At 37.5% G+C, this 23,526-nt stretch overlaps 1 protein-coding gene across 17 annotated transcripts in view; it reads right to left on the reverse strand.

Moving 5' to 3' along the window:
* Positions 1 to 3,662: 3,662 nt before the first annotated feature.
* Nlgn1 (neuroligin 1) overlaps positions 3,663 to 23,526 on the reverse strand; it is a 911,059-nt gene continuing 891,195 nt past the window's right edge. For 13 of the 17 annotated variants that reach the window (XM_006535418.4, XM_006535424.4, XM_006535422.4 and 10 more), the window contains 3 exons: positions 21,720 to 21,932; positions 17,708 to 18,497; positions 3,663 to 16,315 (listed from right to left, as the gene is read on the reverse strand). In XM_006535418.4, coding sequence (XP_006535481.1) covers positions 15,493 to 16,315; positions 17,708 to 18,497; positions 21,720 to 21,932 — 1,826 coding nt within the window. In that variant the 3' untranslated portion in view covers positions 3,663 to 15,492. The remainder of the gene's footprint in view (positions 16,316 to 17,707; positions 18,498 to 21,719; positions 21,933 to 23,526) is intronic. The other 4 variants (XM_006535425.4, XM_006535423.4, XM_006535421.4 and 1 more) reach the window with 1 other exon arrangement.

A 23,526-nucleotide genomic window follows, 5' to 3' on the forward strand; every position in this document is an offset into this window, starting at 1 on the left:
TTTGAAGGAGCCGAGGGTGGGCGTGTCCACGCTCCGGTAGAATACTTACAAATTAAAGAAATTGCCGAGTCGGTCCGTAAATACGGAACCAATGCTAATTTTACCTTGGTGCAGTTAGACAGGCTCGCCGGCATGGCACTAACTCCTGCCGACTGGCAAACGGTTGTAAAAGCCGCTCTCCCTAGTATGGGCAAATATATGGAATGGAGAGCTCTTTGGCATGAAACTGCACAAGCGCAGGCCCGAGCAAACGCAGCTGCTTTGACTCCAGAGCAGAGAGATTGGACTTTTGACTTGTTAACGGGTCAGGGAGCTTATTCTGCTGATCAGACAAACTACCATTGGGGAGCTTATGCCCAGATTTCTTCCACGGCTATTAGGGCCTGGAAGGCGCTCTCTCGAGCAGGTGAAACCACTGGTCAGTTAACAAAGATAATCCAGGGACCTCAGGAATCCTTCTCAGATTTTGTGGCCAGAATGACAGAGGCAGCAGAGCGTATTTTTGGAGAGTCAGAGCAAGCTGCGCCTCTGATAGAACAGCTAATCTATGAGCAAGCCACAAAGGAGTGCCGAGCAGCCATAGCCCCAAGAAAGAACAAAGGCTTACAAGACTGGCTCAGGGTCTGTCGAGAGCTTGGGGGACCTCTCACCAATGCAGGCTTAGCGGCCGCCATCCTTCAATCCCAAAACCGCTCCATGGGCAGAAATAATCAGAGGACATGTTTTAACTGCGGAAAGCCTGGGCATTTTAAGAAAGATTGCAGAGCTCCAGATAAACAGGGAGGGACTCTCACTCTTTGCTCTAAGTGTGGCAAGGGTTATCATAGAGCTGACCAGTGTCGCTCTGTGAGGGATATAAAGGGCAGAGTCCTTCCCCCACCTGATAGTCAATCAGCTTATGTGCCAAAAAACGGGTCATCGGGCCCTCGGTCCCAGGGCCCTCAAAGATATGGGAACCGGTTTGTCAGGACCCAGGAAGCAGTCAGAGAGGCGACCCAGGAAGACCCACAAGGGTGGACCTGCGTGCCGCCTCCGACTTCCTATTAATGCCTCAAATGAGTATTCAGCCGGTGCCGGTGGAGCCTATACCATCCTTGCCCCCGGGAACCATGGGCCTTATTCTCGGCCGGGGTTCACTCACCTTGCAGGGCTTAGTAGTCCACCCTGGAGTTATGGATTGTCAACATTCCCCTGAAATACAGGTCCTGTGCTCAAGCCCTAAAGGCGTTTTTTCTATTAGTAAAGGAGATAGGATAGCTCAGCTGCTGCTCCTCCCTGATAATACCAGGGAAAAATCTGCAGGACCTGAGATAAAGAAAATGGGCTCCTCAGGAAATGATTCTGCCTATTTGGTTGTATCTTTGAATGATAGACCTAAGCTCCGCCTTAAGATTAATGGAAAAGAGTTTGAAGGCATCCTTGATACCGGAGCAGATAAAAGTATAATTTCTACACATTGGTGGCCCAAAGCATGGCCCACCACAGAGTCATCTCATTCATTACAGGGCCTAGGATATCAATCATGTCCCACTATAAGCTCCATTGCCTTGACGTGGGAATCCTCTGAAGGGCAGCAAGGGAAATTCATACCTTATGTGCTCCCACTCCCGGTTAACCTCTGGGGAAGGGATATTATGCAGCATTTGGGCCTTATTTTGTCCAATGAAAACGCCCCATCGGGAGGGTATTCAACTAAAGCAAAAAATATCATGGCAAAGATGGGTTATAAAGAAGGAAAAGGGTTAGGACATCAAGAACAGGGAAGGATAGAGCCCATCTCACCTAATGGAAACCAAGACAGACAGGGTCTGGGTTTTCCTTAGCGGCCATTGGGGCAGCACGACCCATACCATGGAAAACAGGGGACCCAGTGTGGGTTCCTCAATGGCACCTATCCTCTGAAAAACTAGAAGCTGTGATTCAACTGGTAGAGGAACAATTAAAACTAGGCCATATTGAACCCTCTACCTCACCTTGGAATACTCCAATTTTTGTAATTAAGAAAAAGTCAGGAAAGTGGAGACTGCTCCATGACCTCAGAGCCATTAATGAGCAAATGAACTTATTTGGCCCAGTACAGAGAGGTCTCATGCTGGTTAATCAACTCATAGATCTTGTCCAGATACAACTAGATGTATTATGACAAATAACTCAGCAGGGATGTGAACAAAAGTTTCCGGGATTGTGTGTTATTTCCATTCAGTATGTTAAATTTACTAGGGCAGCTAAATTGTCAAAAAGTCTTTTTCAGTATATGTTACAGAATTGGATGGCTGAATTTGAACAGATCCTTCGGGAATTGAGACTTCAGGTCAACTCCACGCGCTTGGACCTGTCGCTGACCAAAGGATTACCCCATTGGATCTCCTCAGCATTTTCCTTCTTTAAAAAATTGGGTGGGATTAATATTATTTGGAGATACACTTTGCTGTGGATTAGTGTTGCTTCTTTGATTGGTCTGTAAGCTTAAGGCCCAAACTAGGAGAGACAAGGTGGTTATTGCCCAGGCGCTTGCAGGACTAGAACATGGAGCTCCCCCTGATATATGGTTATCTATGCTTAGGCAATAGGTCGCTGGCCACTCAGCTCTTACATCTCACGAGGCTAGACTCATTGCACGGGATAGAGTGAGTGTGCTTCAGCAGCCCGAGAGAGTTGCACGGCTAAGCACTGCAATGGAAAGGCTCTGCGGCATATATGAGCCTATTCTAGGGAGACATGTCATCTTTCATGAAGGTTCAGTGTCCTAGTTCCCTTCCCCCAGGCAAAACGACACGGGAGCAGGTCAGGGTTGCTCTGGGTAAAAGCCTGTGAGCCTAAGAGCTAATCCTGTACATGGCTCCTTTACCTACACACTGGGGATTTGACCTCTATCTCCACTCTCATTAATATGGGTGGCCTATTTGCTCTTATTAAAAGAAAAGGGGGAGATGTTGGGAGCCGCGCCCACATTCGCCGTTACAAGATGGCGCTGACAGCTGTGTTCTAAGTGGTAAACAAATAATCTGCGCATGTGCCGAGGGTGGTTCTTCACTCCATGTGCTCTGCCTTCCCCATGACGTCAACTCGGCCGATGGGCTGCAGCCAATCAGGGAGTGACACGTCCTAGGCGAAGGAGAATTCTCTTTAATAGGGACGGGGTTTCGTTTTCTCTCTCTCTTGCTTCTCGCTCGCTCTTGCTTCTCGCTCTCTCTTGCTTCTTGCACTCTGGCTCCTGAAGATGTAAGCAATAAAGCTTTGCCGCAGAAGATTCTGGTTTGTTGCGTCTTTCCTGGCCGGTCGTGAGAACGCGTCTAATAACAGTGATGTGAAGAGCCACCATTAAGGAGGGTGGCACCTCATGCTAAGCTTGGGGCCTGGGCTAGATTAGAAGATGAAGCAAGCTTTCCTGGCTCTCTGCAGGCATTTTATGACCAGCTACATCAGGCTCCTGACACTTGACTCTCTAACATGGATATGGTTGTAGTCTAAAACCATGAATGAAATAATCTTGGCTCACGTAATTTTTTGTAAGTAAGAAACAAAACGCAAGGAACATGAAAGACACGTGAATATAGTTCAATCATAAAATACAAGCAGTTCTCTCTACCAAAATCAAAAATCAAACAAAAAAAACCTACAGAATGTAAAAAAATCTAGAATAAAAATATGTGCAATACACATGACAAAAACCACTTACTTTATTTATTGACAGAGTGCCTCTAATTACTAAGAAGAGAAATATAAACAAATAGAAAATATATACAAAGTAAAGAAGTACAGCAAATATAAAAAAATAAATGCAAGGACTTATAACCACAAGAAAAGATGCAGGGCATCCATTTAAAATGCAAATTAATACAATAACTAAGTTCCATTTTTATTTTAAAGAAAAAGATAAAAATTGATTATCACATTATCAGCTTGAGAAAAGAGAAACAGGTTCTCTAAAATGTGGGAATGGAAATTGGAACAACGTTCTTGGAAGTTGACCAGAAAACAGTGTGATACCTGATTTCCCCCATTGATAAGTCAACCTGTAAGTGCACTGTCCTTCACTTGTAGAAACAAGATTAAATTCCATTTGTTGAAGTCCTTTTTTTTCTGCATTGATAATTACCATTTGGTTACAGTTTTATAACTCCTTATAGGGAAAAAGTCTATGAATATATTTTCTACTGGTTGAAAAACATCAGCTAGTTTATTACTTTAATGCTGTTGTCTTGGCTTACAATCTCCACACCTGAGCTCTCTCCTAGCCCTTGAACCAGTCTTGTTTGTTTTTTGTTGTTGTTATTGTTGTTGCTGTTGTTTGTTTATTTGTTTGTTTCAATAATCTTCCCCAAGTGTTCATCCCTTCATGATCTGATACCCTGCAATCCTGTTTGTTCTATAGGAAATTCTGAGTTGGTCATAATTTTTTTCTTAGTACCACGAGTGCATTTCTTCAATGTGTTCCCTCGAGATCTTACCTAGGGACCTAGTGATGTTGTTGCTCTACTTTTGTTGTCCTGACATCCTCATTGGATACTTTTTCCTCATAGTTGACCCTGAGCCCTGACAGTGGGTGCACCCTTTCTGTTCATAAACTGGCTTTCAGTTGAAAACATTTTCGCGTGATTTTTTCTTTTACTCTAGTTGCAATAGTTTATTAAAAATATAATACAAGTACAGAACAACTCTATGAAGTAAGTGTTTTGGTGCAACATAGCATGTTAAGAAGGAAATACTTTGAGGGTAGAGGAGACCCAGATTAACAAGGATTGTTTTACAGTACCTGCCTCATTTCAGTCATAACTCTTTTCCTTTTTGATGCACAGACACTTCTCTGGAGCTGATAAACCATCTTGGTTTTCTTTATAGTTTAGTGAGTAGTTTCTGCAAAGCAGATAATGCTGCGGCTTTGTTGTTGTTATTGTTATTGTTGCTGTTCTGTTTTGTATTTTGTTTAGTAACAGAATTATAAGGAAATTATAGCAAGATATTTTTACATTAAAAACACAAGAGTTGCCAATGCAAATATAACTATTATAAGTAACTTAACCGTTTGCTTTCTCTACTGTATTCTATGCAAACATGACTTCTTTATTGTATCCATAGTTCTTAACTTTAGGCTGAATCCAAATGGTCAACTTCTACAGTCACAAACTCTGTACATGTGACATTCTAATGCTCATTTGGTCTTTGCTCTCTGCTGGTCATTTTCTAGCCAGTGTCTCAGAAAATGCCCATGGAAATAACATTTATAAATTCCTTACTTTTGACAGGGGTCTCTTGAATGCTGTTGTATTTGCGATGTAAGTTTTTGGTTCAACCTAAAAACCCCCTTCTCATACCACATTTCCTCTTGGCATTTGCTATTTCAATTTCTCCCGGCTTAAAGCTTTACTTCTGAAGTCTGATGCTTCAATATCTAGTACTCTTGATGGAATAGTGTTTTTATTGATGGAGTTCTCTGCTTCCACTTAGGGTTTCTGTCTGAGGATTTAACCCCCATATATTTATTCTTTTTCTAGGTTTTTGTCACATGTTTCAATTCTGTTTCCTTTCTTCTCTTCTTCCTTTTCCTCCTTCCTTAATCCTCCATAACTTCCTTTCTCACTCCTTGCCTCACTTTCTTCTTTCCTTTCTATATTTTTGAACTTTTTCCTTTAAATCTTGTGTTTTGTTTATTCAGACAAACTCTACCACCATGAAAGGATTCTTTCCTTTAATTTAATCTGCATTGTATTTTTTTTTATTTTAGTTATGTTGAACAGCTCCTAAATATTCTGGTTTAAATTGAATTATATTCTTAGTAATTGTTAGTGTATTAAATTTCTATATATAAAAAACCACTGACTTTTGCAATGTGCTATTTGACATTTTGTAACCATTATCTGATATACAGAGATTTAAATTTTGACTTATTCTTCTTTACTGTTACAGATGAACATGTGTATTGTTTACTAATTTTTGACTCTACTTTAATAACAGGACGATATTTTTATGTATTTTAAAGTCTTTTATGGTAACGTTTCAAGTTTGGATTTTTCAATTCATCTAGGATTAAATTTTTTTATATGCAGTATGGCAGTGGTATTTTTCCACATATGGATAAATTTCTCTAAAGGGTTTCTTCATTGGCAGAACCTCTAGGACACACATAGAAAATTCTATCCTCCTCTGAGTTTGGCTTTGATGTCACTGCTAGACTCCATTTGTCACTCTCTCTTTGGACTATGCTGCTATATGAACAATGGCTGTAGAGGGTTTCCTGACATGGCAGATGAGATGCTGGTCATTGTTTTGTGGAGCTTGATGATCTTGGCTGTCCTTGAATTGTAACTATGTCATGTCTGTACAGGAGCAAGTTATTGCCATTGTCATTAGAATGGCATTAATTGCTGAGTATTCATTTTTCTCTTCTAAAACAGGGTGTTACTATGAAAATCAAAACCTCTTCTTGAGTGCTGGAATTACAGATGTGGGCAACTACACATTGGTTAAGGATCAATTTGAGAGTCAATTTAGTAACTATCTTTCTTACAAACTTGTTATAGAGATCCCCTACTAGAGAGGTCTCTCTCTCTCTCCCCCCACCCTCTTTCTCTCTCTTTGGTTCAGGTTTGAACTCAAGGCTTCCTTGCGTAGTATTTGCTCTATCACTTAACTACACTCTCAGCCTCTTCATTTTATATATTAAGCCATCCAATTTCCAGAATATGTTGAATTGGACTTTAGGAGGCTGAGGATCTCTGTGAGTTTCAGGCAAGCCAGGACAACAGATTAAGAAGCACAAAACATACACTGAATTAGTCGAAATCAACAGTTTAATTATTCCTGGTGATTAGTGTTAAAATTCATCCTATATTATCATCTATGATTTAATGCCAGCAGCATAGAAATCCCAAAGTAAAAATCCAATGAAGCATCCTAAGTCTCTTGTCATGGACAATTTTGATATAAAATAAGTTTGTAAATGAAAGTATGAATATGGTCATCTCTCTTGGCCTATGTGTGTAGACAGAAAGACAATTAGCTGGGGGCTACTCCCATGAGAACAGGTCCAATGTTTTGCTCAGTCATCCATCACTGATGAGTGCTCCGCATGTAGAACAGGACCTTGCAACAGTCTTCTAAGGAATGGGTTAGTGATAGGCATGTGATTAAAGAGACTCAGTCCTGAAAGTGAACAACTCAGTGTGATGCTCACAGCTTCCCTTGGAAGGGCGGTTTTTAATTGTATTTGAGTTCCTTTAGTTGTAGTCTTTGGGTCTAGTTAATATTGATATGTACATTTCTTATTTGCAAGGCATTATAATAACATTCATTGAAAATAGAAGAAGTGAGAGCATAAGCACATCAGAAAGTGTTGTGAGGGAGCTGAGCACGATTTCACTGTGAGTGTGACACAGAACTGGAAGCTACTCACTGATCAATTCACTGTGGGCCTTCATTTTTGCAGCAGCATTGCCTTGGCTGCTCCCCTCCAGGTCTTTGCTTTCAGCATGCTTCTCTTCTGCATAGTAGTTCTTTATTTTGGTTTGGTTTGGTTTGGTTTACTTGTGTGTGTGTGTGTGTGTGTGTGTGTGTGTGTGTGTGTGTGTGTATGGGTTTTTTTGTTTTGTTTTGTTTTGTTTTGTTTTGTTTTCTAATTGTGTATATAAAAGAAAGGTGACCTTTATCATGGTATTGGATTGTATTACTCTGAGATCTAAGTTCTAAATATCCTGAAAATTTGAAATGATCAAGTGTATTGTTTTGGCTATCAAGATCTGGTAGAATTTGATTAACAGCACAAATGTGAAAATTTTAAGGAGCATTATTAGTGAGTCTCTGTCTCAATTAAAGATGTTCTAAGTCTATTCCAATGGCACACCATTAGACATTATTAAATGGGCTCTTGAGAAAGTGGCAGTGGAAATGCTGGCCTGAGTATGCTATACCAAAGCATGTTAATGCACAACCATGGCATCCATACTGTTTAACACACTAGGGCTGTGAATGCATTTGAAGAACAGTGGGTAAAGTGGTAAAATGGTAAATGATTTAGTTGGGGTTTTTTGTTTGTTTGTTTGTTTTATTTTGTTTTGTCTTTTTTTTTTTTTGGTTTTGATTTCTGTGAGTGAGGATCTTTATTTTGAAGGAAGAATGATTCATGGAAGACTAGACATTCATTTTCTAATCTTTACAAATAAGTTTTTTTTTAATAGCCATCAGAATGAAAAAAAATCCTATATAAGTATAAGAACAAAATTCTAAAATATGGTCACTGGCTTAGAATTCCAGACTCATGGTGGGTGGCTAATGGCAAGAGTTCACAATTACAAGCTAGGACCAAAGCAGAGGAAAGGGGTCTGTCAGGAGTGAAGGTGAGGTGAAGTTTAACCTGGATGGATATACCATGTTCCTCAGTCTTAGAGTATGGGCCCAGATTTGGCCAAAATATTAGCCTGGGAAAAATTACCATCATACACCTTGATTGACAGACTTGTGCAGTACAATTTAATTAGTGATGTAGTTAAACCCAGAAGTACTATTCCACTATTTTGATACATACAAAGTAGAGAAAACAGACAATACTTTAATATACTAAATAGCAAAGAAAAATGATCTCAATACTTCTATATGCTTAAATTTATTCTAAGCTTGTTAATAATAGTATGGTAGTTGACCCCAAAACTGGACCTAGAATAGAGTACCATGCCCGTTGTCTAACATGTTAGGCATCATTTGCCGAAGAAATAGAGGAATATGGGCATTGCTTACTAAAGAAATGAGTGGCTTAGACCTGTCATTCTTGAGTGACATTCTCTGGCTTCTAACTTCTCTGAGAAAAGAGGAAGCCAATGTTTATTAACTCTAATTTTAAGATTAAGAGTCATAAAGAGTAAGTAGAGAAGTCATGGAAACAGAAGGTCTGTTTTTGAGGAGACATGTCATTTTGGAGAGGAAGGCTGCTCTTAAAATGAACTGCAGTGTTTTCAGGACAGATAGAAATGTTTTAGCCTGAAGATCATGAAGGCAGCTTTCCAGAACTAGGGCAGAAGGAAGTACTTAAAATAACACCATCTCTCTGGAATATGCTTCTTCTACATGAAAATTTATGCAATGTATTTAGGACTTTATGACACTCAGAGAAAAAAAAACATTTTGTTAAGTATAAGAAAATATAAAAATGTAGATAAAATGTAATCATATCCAATACATCAAATCCTATAATCATCACTTTTGTTTAGAAAGTAACACTCTTACATGTATATTACATATCCATAGCAACCTCCAGACAACGTCAGTGTTTTTCGATGACAATACGGAAATATTGAAAGTCAAGCCTCACCTTGGTGGAATTCTGTTCATTCTAGCTTGGGAATTTTACCCTTGTCTTTGTTTATATGGATGAAATACAAATGTCTCATGCATCTACAGTCTCAAGGTCCAATCTGAGTAGATAATAAAAAAATTACAAATATTTTTATCTTTATTTTTGCTTGTTTCTCCAAACATTTGGGGACATGTATCAAGGATTATGCTTTTAGGTGCTGGAGAGATGGCTCAGTGCTTAAGAGCACTATCTGCTCTTCCAGGGGACCTGGGTTCAAATCCCAGTACCCATATGGTAGCTCACAATTGTTTGTAACACTAGTTCCAGTGAATCTGACACCCTTACATAGATATACATGAAGGAAAATCACCCATGCACATAAAATTTTAAAAATATATGTTTAGTAGAAAGTTTATTATATCCTTCAAAAGTTTTAACCTATTCACTCTATGTAAGTCTTCTTTAGTCTTAATCTCAATAGATTTATGATTCATGTTTTCCTTTTCACAAACCACAACACATTATTTGGAAGCGTCACTCACTTAAAATTTAAAGACTTTTCTTCTTTTTTCTTATGTCCTGGTCTTTCTAGGATCTCTTTGTCTTTGCTTGTCTCTTTTCTTATCAGGCTAACTCCAAGAATTCAAACTCAACTATTCAATCTGTTTCTTTGAAATCACCAAGTACTAAGTAGATCATAAACATCCTGATTTAGAAGAAGTCAAAATGTTCCCTGCATCTGGGGATAACAGGATGATGTTGTTGAAAAAACAAAAAACAAAAACAAAAACAAAACATTCATTTTACAAAGTGTGTGTCAAACAGAGAGAAGATTTCCTGATCTTTAAAACAGTCAATACATCTTCGTAACCATGAAGGTATTTATTCACGATAACAAAGCCATTTTGAATGAGAGATGTGTGTGTCCAAACACAGGTGGAACAGACCCAACCTGATGAAAGTATGGCACATTCCCAGTGAGTTGCTGACCAATATGACTTTAGAGAAGGAATGATAAAAAACACTAATATTTTTTTTTAATTATACCACATGAGAACCATCAGAGCAAGAAATGCTATTTAGAGATGGTCTCTTTGTTTAAATTTCAGCTGCTGAGTTTTTGTACTTGGCAACTTACAAATTTCCTTAAGTCATCAATAGTTATTGATTTACATTAGAAAGCAAGAGCTTGGGCTTGCTGCTTTTCAGAGGATTAACTTCTGCCTAAGTTGTACATATTTAGAGGATATAAAGGTAGACATCTGAAAGGACCATCCTATGAATTCTATAACTTGTATACAGAGTATCATACCATACAGGATGTAATTGATGACTAGATAAAAATTAGATATGTGTCAATTGTGTGTTCATTTATAAAAATTGCCTCCTTCTAAAATAATTTTACCCAGTTGAAATTTTTTTTGGAGAAAAGGTATACTCTGTAGCACTAGCTGGCCATATAGACATAAGTTGGCCTTGAACTCGTAAAAATATGTCTTCCTTTGCATCTGAAGTACTGGAATGAAAGGTATATACCACCACCTTTGGTTCTGAAAAAAATTAAAGTCTCTCAGAATAGTAAAGTTATATTCTTTAGCACCATTAAAATCAGATGCCAAACTAATTACCATTTATTCCAAAAAATTACTTCGGTCTTTTCAGAGGAATATTGGGAGTTTTTTTTTTTTTTTTTTTTTTTTTATATAATACAAACTCAAATTAAACCCAGACCTTCCCAATAGATTTCCTTTATTGGCAATTAACACCTTATCCATTCTGTTTTATCTTTTAAGTGGCATTATCAGGAGTTATAAATTTTAAATCAAATGAAGATTTCTAAACATAATAACAAAAGGAGAAGGCACTTAAGCACCACAGGTGGATTTTCCAGTTTGTATTTTCTGTAGTGCTAAACAAATTGAATTGATTTCTGCCCTAAATAAAAATACAACTGAGTGCTAAAATAAGACCAATTCATAATTTATAGGATAATTTATAGGAATAAATCAAGGAAGCCCAATCTATCACATGAGTAGGGAGCTTAGAATTTTGATGAAAAGCTGAAGTTTGTGTTGTTGACATGTCAAGCAAAGGAGAAGCAGAAGGCTATTGGAGACATTTCATTACTATATTGACTAAAAGATGATGACAACTGCTCCAACAGTTAGCTTGGCAAGATAATTAAGTGAATGATAACAAATCTCAGCAGGAAGTGCCCATTAATTAGATTTGTTTTGGAGCAAGCATAACCAAATTATCAAATATTCACTCACATTAAAAAGTGATAGTCTATAACAACTAATCACTTGAAATAAAAGGACAGAAGTTTGAACCAATCACTAAGAAGTAAGCAAAATTACAAGACAACTGCCATAGTTATTGTGAACTTCCTAGGGATTCCATTCATTATTTGTTCTTGTGAAAATACTTAAAGGAGACGTGCCAAAGAAAAGATGCCATTGATCCCGAAACTCTGATGCCTGTAAAGCCAGCACCATCTGCCCAACTCTCTGTATCCTTTCTGGATGTTCATATGCATCCAGTACAACTGTACCAACAGACAAAATCACTGATGTTATAAGTATGGATATAAAAACTGAGTGCTGACATTCCACTTCTGTAACAGAATGACTGCTCTACACTGCATTTTGCCTACTTAGTATCATATGTAATTTTACATGGGATTTTTACATGGGAATTTAAAAAAAATGTATACATTGTATTCTTTTAATATGTGTCCAAAGGTGTGCATTAAAGTATGTTCTTAGATTGAAAATGAATGAAATAATTTCCTCTCTGAGCTCTCCAAATTGGGAACTTGTGATGTTCAAAAAATTATATTCAATATTTCATAAAAGTTAGTAATCAATTTTATTAAATATCTATAGTAAACTAAATTTGATCCACACTCAACATATCAATAACATTTAAAACCATTAAATCTGCCATTTGAACATCCCTAAGTTTATAGGAAAACATCAATAAGTCTTTGATAAATGTTGGCAAAATTATATAAAATCAAAGCAGCAAAAACTTATCTTGGCTTTTGATGTCATCATGGATTCTAAGAATCTCATCCTTGTTTGTTGCTATTTAATTTCAACCAAGACAATCTGAATTAATAAATAATGCTACAATATTTATTAAATTTAGTATTAGCTTTTCCCCAACAGGATATTATCTTCTAGATAAACACAATCCAAACATATTAGATAGAACCGAATCAAAATGCCAAATTTTTGCTTTCATTTAAAAATTATATTTCAGTTTGCAAACAGTTGTTAGTTCTGGTTGTACAAGACACAATTTTATGTTCAGGAAGCGAGTCTGGTAATGCAAACTAGACTAGCTACTCACAGTGACTCACAATACCTTTGCCACACCCCAAGAGGGCAGCCCTAAAAATCTGACTGTTTGTTTCCTTTCAGTAAACAATCAGGTTATGAATTATTTTCTTAAATATTTTTCTAAATTAATATGAAGCATGAATTGTGCTGTCAAAAAGTAGGTGTTAGTAAGATGTAGCAGGTTTTTATAGTAAGATAGAAACAGAGCAACCACTATAACCTAATAGAATGATTTTTCCAAGTAAAGTAATTGCTGTGTATGAAAGCACTCACTCACAGTACATTTTGCTGTCACCTTTATTTCTAGTTTTATTGTTTTCTTAATGTAGTAAAAGACAGTTTGGCATTAAACAGTCCTTCAGAGGCTACATAGTTCTTTTTGTTCACTGTCAGTGGCAACACATTCTCGTAAGTATGAGCTCGTCACTCATCAGTGGTGAGTAGACTACTCGGGATTTTGAAGACTTTGCTTATGAGAAAGAATTGTAGTTTTAAGTGGAACAGTACTTAAACGTATTGATGTTTAGTACTTTGGAAGCTATAATCAAATAAGTTTCTCACAGTAGATTTTTTTTAATGCTAGCTCAATATCTTTTTTAGCACTTTCCAATTCTCTTGAAGAATTTTTTTAAGTATATGATAGGCTAACCACTCCTATATTATAAGCAGATACCTTACTTCATGAGGTAATGTCCCTTCATTTCCACATTTCCAATAGACTTTTTCCCTGGTGAGCAACATCAGAACTTGTGTTTTTTTTTTTTTTTTTTAGTGAGAACAATGGTCACCATGTTTGTAAGATGTCTAGGGGAAGGAGTATTTAAAATTACCAAGGTAACATTTTCTATGAGTTCCAGGTTCTAAGGTAGTACTAAAGTTCCCAGAGTCTCCCTCCATGCAGAGTTCTGCAGTTGCCTATATGTCTTCCAAAATCGAACTGTTCTAAAAAAAAAAAAAAAAAAAAAAAAAAAAAGACTCCAACACAATCTTGTTTCTTTTGTTTTAGATTTCTTTCTTTTCTTTTCTTTTTGTAAAAACAAAATAAAAGACAAAACAGCAATAAACGTTTTAGCTCTTTAATGAGCAAAGATCATGTCTCTTAGCATTTGACTAATCGCCATTCTCCATATTATCTTTATTTCACCCAAGGACCACGGATGTGGTCGTGATACACAGCATCCTTCCCACCGAGTAGTATACAAGTGTTTGCTTTTGTATAATAAGCTTTCGATTCTTGAAAAAGGGTAGCTGGAAAGAAAGGTTTCTGTTACAGCAGTTAGTCAGAGAAAGTCCTTTGCATTATCTTACAAACTATCAAAATTGCTAGTCATCTGAAAAAAGGTAAAAAAAAATCACATAACTTTAGTCTAATAGAAATATAGTACAGATAAGAGAGAAACCATTGATCAGCATGTGCTCTTGAGGTCCATCTCATTGTTTTTTTTTTTAATATAAATGTACATCTGATTACATATACAAACATTTGGAAAGGTCTGTGATATACTGATATTACTGGTAAACAACAGGGGATTCAGAGATTCCTGTGGTCTTCGAGAATTCATTTGAAATTGCACATATGTGAAAGACAAACCCTCCAGCTGTTGACTCTCCTAGGTTCTGCACCTACATTGTTCCTCTACTGAGATCTCATGAGTAAATTCAAGAGACCCTCAGCGAGAAAGATGCAATGTGAAGAGGGACTATGCTTTCTATTGAATTCTTAGTAGTAAACATTTTGTCATGCAACATGAGTAAATCAATCGACTGAGAACTGTAATCAGAATGGTACTGTTGGGGCATCCTTACACCTTGCAAGACTGTTAACGAAAGGAGCAAACTTCAGAGTAACAAACCCACAGCAAATTATAGCTCTGCAGCTAACACATGTTCAATTAGAGTTGTATTTCTATAAATTACATATAAGGGAATGAAAAGAATATTAAACTTATAGAATTTTTTTTCTGGGATTCATATCAGTGAGTATTCACCACTATACCTCTAGTTTCTCCCAAGACTTTAATAACTATTCCCTCTATTATCAAAACTACTGCAAATTATTTTATAGTAATTACTTTTGCCCCTTATAATATCTTCTTTAGTTTCTGCCAATTGATGGAGGAAGCTCCTATTAAAAACTCCAATGGGATGAGAAGAATTTTAATTACGGCTTAACCAGCAGCACAGCCACCAAGCATATAAATTATCATGCACATCGTGCTAAAAATATCCAGTCTCCTTGATCCCCACGACTTAGTACTGACAGCACTTATGTGATAATGTTGTACCTGCCAGTCTTATGGCAACTTCTTTGTTTTACTGGCAATTTTCAGCATGAACTTCTGCTATGCCATTAACAGCATAGGTGTCCTGTGTACTTAAGCAAATATGGTCTACACAATTAAAGGGCTCCAAATGAAAACTGGCGAAATTATCTGACATTCCATTGGTGTGTCCCTTGTGCATATTCATAGTTGATTTTATTTTTGTTTTTGTTTTTGTTTTTTGTTTGTTTTTAAAGTATTCAGACACAGTACTTTCCTGTTTGGTGTTCCACATGCCTAACTCCGTTAAGTAACTTAAATCTTCAACAAATTAATTCTTGAAAGTGAATGAAAAAGTATCATTCAGAACAATTGCTTCACGCAATTGGAATTTGCTTTTTTTTTTAAAGTTGATTTGTGTGTATATCTATATACAATTCATTTTTCAAAACCCCCAAAGTTCTTGATATGTATATTCACATAATATTCCTCCTTATTTAAATAGTGAGAGTCTTCCGAGTTGAAAGCCAAGGAATCTTCCAATAATCTTTTACTGCACTCCATCAGAAAAAAAAATCAGTTTGTCTCTCTCATCTGGCTATACCCTGGTTGTTGAATGTGAATGGGGGTGTGGGTGGGGATGGGGCAGTGTATTATTCTGTCCTCCAGTAAATGTGTTGAATGTATGTAAGGGCTGAATCCCTGGTATAGTGTTGGGAATCATTGTGATGGTGTTAGGTGTCATTAGTGGAATATCATCAGGTGACCTCCTCATAGCTAGAGTATAATCTGGGGGACAGGCGGTCCGAAGAACCACCTCATGTGGATGGATGGACTCACACTCGTGATCCAAGTCAGTGTGCTTCATTTGGAGAGACATAATTTCCTCTTCTGGAGCATGGGTTAGGTCGTTGGTGGTCGTGCGCTGAGGGCTGCACCTCCGGTGGACATCATGTCTCCTCTTATCCTTCTTGTAGTACAGGGCTGCAAAAGCCAAGATGTTGAGAAACAGCAGAGAGGCCCCCACTGCGATAGTGACACTTAGCTCTGTGGAGTAGTCCCTCTGATCCACCGAGAAGGGGCTTGGTTGTTGCTTGGGATCATCCTGTTTGGCAGTGGGAAAGGCTGATGTGACTGGTGTGGAATTCTTCCTTGTAGGTCTGAGAGTGATGTCCGTGGATGGCACTTTAGTTGTTGTCGAGGTATACTGAGAAATGTCATTGAGATTATGCAGATGAGGTACCAGCTCCAGCCAGAGATTTACCTTATTGGCTCTGTAATGCTCTTTAACTCTCGGTTTTAATCCAATATGGAGATAAAGCTGGTCTTTCTGGGAATATCTGGTCCATGCTACTTCTTCAAAGCGGTTGGGTTTGGTATGGATGAATTTTGTGTCTTGAGGAACTGGTTGATTTGGGTCACTATGAAAAAGGGTGGGAAGACAAGCAAGAATCTGTGAGGAAACATATATTCTATTTATTCTTTTTCTTAGTCAAAATATTATGTGTAATGTCTAATTTGAGAGTTAAGGTGCCGGGCAGTGGTGGCATATGATTTTAATCCCAGCACTCGGGAGGCAGAGGCAGGCGGATTTCTGAGTTCAAGGCCAGCCTGGTCTACAGAGTGAGTTCCAGGACAGCCAGGGCTACACAGAGAAACTCTGTCTCTATAAAACAAAACAAAAACAAAACAAAACAAAACAAAACAAGAGTTAAGGTAAGAAAATATTGAATTAGGTTTTAACATTAACTTGCCTCTACTTAGAAATTTAAGTTAAAGGAAATCATGTCAGTGATAATATGAAGCTGGTTAGTTTCATATTCTGGATCCCTGTTCATTTAGAGAAGAACTAGCATTTACTCAAAATGCTTTTAATTTTTTGTTGTTGTTGTTGTTCAGAAAAAGGCTCAGCAGTGGATGTGTTTGCTGGCCAAGCCTGTCAGTATGAATTCAATCTCTAGAATCAATGTCAGAGTAGGAGGAAAGAATACACTCCACCAAAGTTGTCCTCAAACTTCTGCAAATACACACAGCGCATTTTTTCATAAACACATAAGCATGTGTGTGCACGTGCGCACGCACATACACACACCACATATACAGAACAACACATACATAAACACACTGATCATAGTAAAAAAAGTTATAAAAATTTAATATTCTCATAAGTTTCACTTTTCTCAGTAACAGTGCAACAAAATGGCATCAAAATGTTAATTGAGGACTTGGGACCAGCACCTGAAGAGATGTCCCTCAACACAGTGCTTACCTACCCTACATAGAAGTATCTGTGTGAAGCTTCTAGAATCTCAGATCCTTCTATGTACAGAAAGATCCATGGAATCCAAGATGAATGCTAAAACGCATACAGTATAAGGAACTGGAAAGTTCTAGGACACAATGTTTGTGATTGAAAACAGAGTTGTTATGGCCCATGCAGCTCAGAATCCAAAGTAAAATTGTCATGGAGCAGCACAATAGGAATACGAGTCAGTCTTAATAAACTTGAAAAAGGTAGAGCAGGTAACGTAACAACTGTTCCAAACAGTAAAAGACAGAATTTGTGTTTACTATGTGAGGTTAATATGCTACTGTGTTTTGATCTATTACTTTGGACTAGAATGACATAGTAATGGAGTATGTATTCAAGAATGTTCAAAGCACTGGTTCTATCCCCAATATCAGAGAACAAATAACAAACAAATAAACAAAAATACATTACACTATTTAAGAATATGTATATGTTATTCAAGAATACTTAAAGGGAGATTTGTTATTACAATTAGGGCAGAGTACTTTCCTGAGGTACTTACCCAGTTTTAGCAAAATTCGTCCAGTATGTCATTACTACTGCACTCAACATCACATCATTCTTGGAGAAATTGCAAGGAAATAACTCTGTAGGGCCAATCATGGGGATTCCCAACACATAGGGAACCTCATCCCCATGAGCTGCATCAGCCCAAGCTGGAACTTGATCTGTTTGGCAATGATGATAAAAGGCATAGAAGTATGTAGGTGAGCCAAAGTTCGAGTGAAGGTCTGCTGTGGCCACAGCAGGTGCTACCCATTGATGGTCCGTAAACAAAGCCAACAATGTCTTCCTTCTAGTTTCAGGATTATGGCGATCAGCCCAGTCAGTATACATGAATTTAATGGTTTCTCTCAAAACATCTTTGCCTTCAGGATATCCATATAAATTATCAACAAAATTAGAAACAGCAAAGTCGAAATCACTGGCTGATACACCATCATCACTATCTACTATATTTTCGACAAACTTCAACCCTTCCCCTTGGTTAACTCCCAACATTATATCATAGTTGAGGAACTCTCCTTGTTCCATCAGTATCTGAGGGTCATCTGGTATTACATCACCATCGATCACAGGTCCAAAGGCTATGTGGTATCGGGCTGGTTGAACATCTTGATCAACAAGTTCTTTGTAAGGCTTCTTCTGCAGGCATTCTACTAACTCTACTGTATCTGAAACATTGCAGCCAACTTTTGTGGCCAGAATTCTAGCGTATTTTGCAGGCTGGAAACTAACAGCCCAGCTGGAAAGGGCTGTTCCACTCTGAGCTATTGCTCGTTGAAAAAGTCCTATGGGAAAATCAATAGAGAGGTTCAGATGATTATTGAAGAGTATCGTGGTCCCAACTTAACATCTGATATTTTAGACATGTATATATAATCCAAAGTACAATTGAAAAAACAGATACATACTGTCTAAGAGAAGGGACATAAAGTCATCCCCAGGGTATAAAATACCAGAGAAGTTCGTCAAGCTCTTATAATGTAAGTGTAATTTGATTCGCAGTTCTAATTTTTTTGGTCTCAAAGATGCAGAAAGGAGAAGCGGTGAAGTTAGAAAGCATACATATTTAAAGGACTCAAATGTTTTATTTAATGAGTATTATACACGGTAATTAACATCATCAGGATGAAGTATATTCTCTCCTTTGCCCCTCAACTGACTCTATGTTGTCTATTTCTAATATTTCTTCAATTTGGCCAAATATCTCTCTTCAGTATAAATGATTGTGTAATGGTTGCTTTAACTTGATTTTATAAGAAAACATAGTTGTTTTGGCCTCATGCAGATACCAGGACTGGGAACTTGTCAATACCCTGGGGATGGCTTTGACATCACACAAAACAGAATATAACTTAAGACATACTGCTTTCATATTTCTATGGCAAATATTGTATGATGGATACTCATCTTTCTGAAGAAGACATAACTGAAGAAGTGTTTTCATTAAGTTAGAGGGAAAACATCATCAGGAAGACTGTGCAGGGAGTAATTAAACCATTACTACTGTTGAATGTGTCATGCTGTATCTTATCATAATGCATGACACATATCTGGGCCAGTGCCCTTGACTTGTCTCATTTAAGGGTTATAAATTACATCTCCATATATATGTTCAGTTTGATAACAGATGTATGCTTTTCAAATCTACAAATACATTGAATCACTAGAGTATTTTCTTATAATGGTCTTTTTAAAATATAGGTTATCAATTTTATTTAATAATTTATATGTATTATCCACTTCCAGATTTGGGTAAGTGCTCATTCATTTTAATAACATGTTCAATCATTTACATATTTTAAGGAGTTCAGAAGTCATATATGAATTGTTCCAGAGTTCTCTCCAAAAATGCATATGTATTTATATGTGTTAATAGTATGTTCTAGATAACTTTAGAAACACACAAAGGTCAAAAAATGCTGATATTTTGTATTGTTTCCTCAATAGACTTGGCTTTGATAGGACAAATTTTACCAAAGCTAACAGTAGACATTTTGACAATGTAACAGATGTAGGAACTGTCGATGTTAGAGCATAAGAATACTTTCCTAAAGAAAATATTTATTACTAAAATAAACCTGGTCATTTAAAAATAATTTCATTCCTATCTCAGGCACTGAATGACAGTAAGTATACCAAAAATAAAAAATAATAACACTTCATGTTAAATATCACCTGAAGCATGGTGACTGGAGATACTAGGAAGCCGTTCCTTTCCTCACTAGGGACGGGGGGGGGGGGGGTTGTTAAGTGTATGTGAGATGTTGGATGCTCTGTGAAGCTGCAAACCTGAGCAATGGAGTTCTTCATTGGGTTTCTAGTCTTTAAAATCCAGGTTTGTCTCAGGGGAGATGGAGAATTTTAGAAATTTTTCTGTGTTCTTCCAGACAACTCTTGAGAGAGGTTTCAAACTAGATCAAATTCAAGCCCACGTCTCTGGTCAGATACATATATGTTTCCTTAAAGTGTGTGATGGAGGATGGCACTCTCTACTGTTTGATGAACCATTTGCCACTGCTTACTGTCCTGTCAAGTGACGAACATGTGAAAAAACTGATTGTTTCTTTGATCTAGTGCTCTTACAATACAGGCTGATGCTGGCACGCTTGTCCAAATGACTCCAAGAGTTCTGTATAGGTTGCCAAAGCTAACTTAGCACTCATACTAAGATTGGGAGAATCTCATTAAATTAATTAAAAAACTTAATCATTTCAAAGTAAGCAGTTTTATTACAGACCTAAGTATCTACTTAATTTAAAATGTTTCATTTCTATCACGTTACTTCAAATCAGAATTTTCTACAGTTAAATGAGATGCTACGTAAGCCATGCCAATAAATTACATCTATATAAAAATATAATTTACTTACTAATGACTGAGTGTTCTCTTGGAATTCCAAACGTATCGTTGATAACTAAAAATGTATTAAGAGCACATAGTGTCTGCTATTGCAGAGGACAGAGCTCAGTTCCCAGCACCTTTTTTCAAATGACTTTCAAACACCTGTAGCTCTTTTTTCCAGAGATGATGATGACTCTAGCATCTACATAGTGTCATTTATATACACATGCCACCCCTTTACTCACATACATAGAGTTACGAACCACAAAAATAAATATTTTATTTCTGGAAGCTGAGATTCTCTAGGAATTCCACTTGACAGTGAATAACTTGTGTTACTCACACATACAATGACAATTAGGAGACAGAAAAATCACAGATTCTCTGTTGATGAATATTCTAATTTCTTCTTTGTTACATATAAGTAATAGAAAGTATTCACTCTGTGAAATTCTTCAGATAGCTCTCCAATTAATAATGGAATTGCAATCCTGTTCATAATGTAATTGTAATGAGTGACTGAATGTCTGATCACAATGATGACAAGCACTTTAGTCAAAGTACTTAAAGCCAGAAAATGGAAGTAAGAAAAATATTTTGTGTATCAAAGCAGGCTAGTGCTCTATACTGCCTTGCCAAGCCTTAGGAGAAACCAAACCAAACCAAAACAACAAACTTGAGCTGAAAAGAGAAAACCACAAAATCAAATGTCTTTTTCTTTGTAATCAAATGTTCTACTGGTGACCTCAATGCTTTGACAATTTTGGATCACGCATGCAAACTAATCAAAAGCTTCAAGTATCTATGTCCCTGTGTTTAAAAATATTTGATTTTGCCTACTGAATAAGCAGAAAGGACAGAGTGTTGAAAGTCTTTGATTTTTCCCTCAAATCAAGCCTTTGAAAACAGAAAATTACTACAACGCTCAGCTCATCATTCTGAAGTGGACTTGAAAATGCATCTTACCCAGCTCCATGGAAGACAGAGAGAAGAGTCTGACAGAAACTAAAACATGCACAGAAAGGCTAAAGAAACATCTCTAAACAGTTATCAAGCCCAACCTAACACTCAGTTGGAACAGAGAAGTATATACAGAGCATCACATAGTACTGATGGTGGTGGCATGCAGACACCAAAATTGTCAAAATTTGCAACCTGCATAATACCTTTGGTTGAATTGCTCCAACGGTTACCTTCAGAATAATGGGATAAAGTCAGCAGGTTGACACATGAACCCCCAGCGCCTGATCCAAACACAGTGATTCGCAAGGGGTCACCACCAAAGAACCCAATGTTCTCGCTGGTCCATCTTAGGGCCTGGATGAGGTCAAGGAGCCCGTAGTTTCCTTTGGCAGCCTGATCCCCTGTGCTCAAGAAGCCTGGAAGACAGAAGAAGAAAGATAACTTAGCATGATTACTGTAGTTAGTATGAGTTAATCATACATCAACTTTAAGGTTGTAAGAGGCTTGTCCTGACCATCATGACCACCAAGTGCTTTAGTGAAAGGTATTTCTATTTGGATGAAATCATTGATCTCAATAAGTATAGTGATTACTGAAACCTGAAAGAGAATGTTTATCTTTTCTAAATGCTTCCCAATTTATATAGAAAACAGATGAGCAAAGGGAAAGGTAATGGATGAAAGATCTCGGAACACCCATTTCCAGCGGCCACATTCCTTGATGGTAACAGGAAAGCACAGAGAGAAACTTATAAGAGTGTATATTTTGCCCCTTCTTAGAATTGGGAATGAAACACCCATGGAAGGAGTTACAGAGACAAAGTTTGGAGCTGAGATGAAAGTATGGACCATCTAGAGACTGCGATATTTGGGGATCCATCCCATAATCAGCTTCCAAACACTGACACCATTGCATACACTAGCAAGATTTTGCTGAAAGGACCCTGATATAGCTCTCTCTTGTGAGACTATGCCGGGGCCTAGCAAACACAGAAGTGGATGCTCACAGTCAGCTATTGGATGGATCACAGGGCCCCTAATGGAGGAGCTAGAGAAAGTATTCAAGGAGCTAAAGGGATCTGCAACCCTATAGGTGGAACAACAATATGAACTAATCAGTACCCCCCGGAGCTCGTGTCTCTAGTTGCATATGTATCCGAAGGTAGCCTAGTCGGCCATCAGTGGAAAGAGAGGCCCATTGGTCATGCAAACTTTATATGCCTCAGTACAGGGGAACGCCAGGGCCAAGAAGTGGGAGTGGGTGGGTGGGGGAGCGTGTGGGGGGACTTTTGGGATAGCATTGGAAATGTAAATGAAATAAATACCTAATAAAAAATAAAAATAAATTAAAAAAAGAGAAAAAAAGAGTGTATATTTTGTATACAATGATACATTAGTGTTCAAGTTGCTTGTGATCTAACCTGGTCAGGCTTCAGGTGAGAAGAGTTTTAGCAGTTTCATGAAATTCTAATGCAATTTCTAGCAGTCTGTCTACCTACACATGTTTAGCATGATGACCCACAGTTAAGGAATGATCATGATGGGGTGGTATCAAAACATGTTTTAGAAAACTTTGGCCAGTATATAAAAGCAAGGGCTTTGTCAGAGTTCAGACTCTGATCATTTCTGCAATGCTCACTGTTCTACAAATATCAGTGTATTTTGAAAATAAATACGACCAAGTTAGGGGAAAGGTCAAAAGGACCTTAACTGGCAGGATGCCAAAACTAAGTGTGGTGGACCCAGCTCTAATTGCAGAACTCTTAGTTTCAAGGCCAGTTTAATGTACAAAGGAAATTCCAGGACAACTGGTAGGAAATCCCATAGCAATAAGGTTTAAGTGGTTTTGTTTTTGTTGTTGTTGCTTTGGTTTTTTTTAATGTGTAATTTCTAGAAAGATTAAAAGGAAAAGTCAAGGAACTATTTTAGAACTGTAAAGACATAGGCCCCCATTTGGATAATATGGGAGGTTTTATAATTTGTTTTTTTATACACTGTAAGACAGAAAATG

This window comes from Mus musculus, chromosome 3 (genome assembly GCF_000001635.26).
Source record: "Mus musculus strain C57BL/6J chromosome 3, GRCm38.p6 C57BL/6J".
Lineage (NCBI taxonomy): Eukaryota > Metazoa > Chordata > Mammalia > Rodentia > Muridae > Mus > Mus musculus.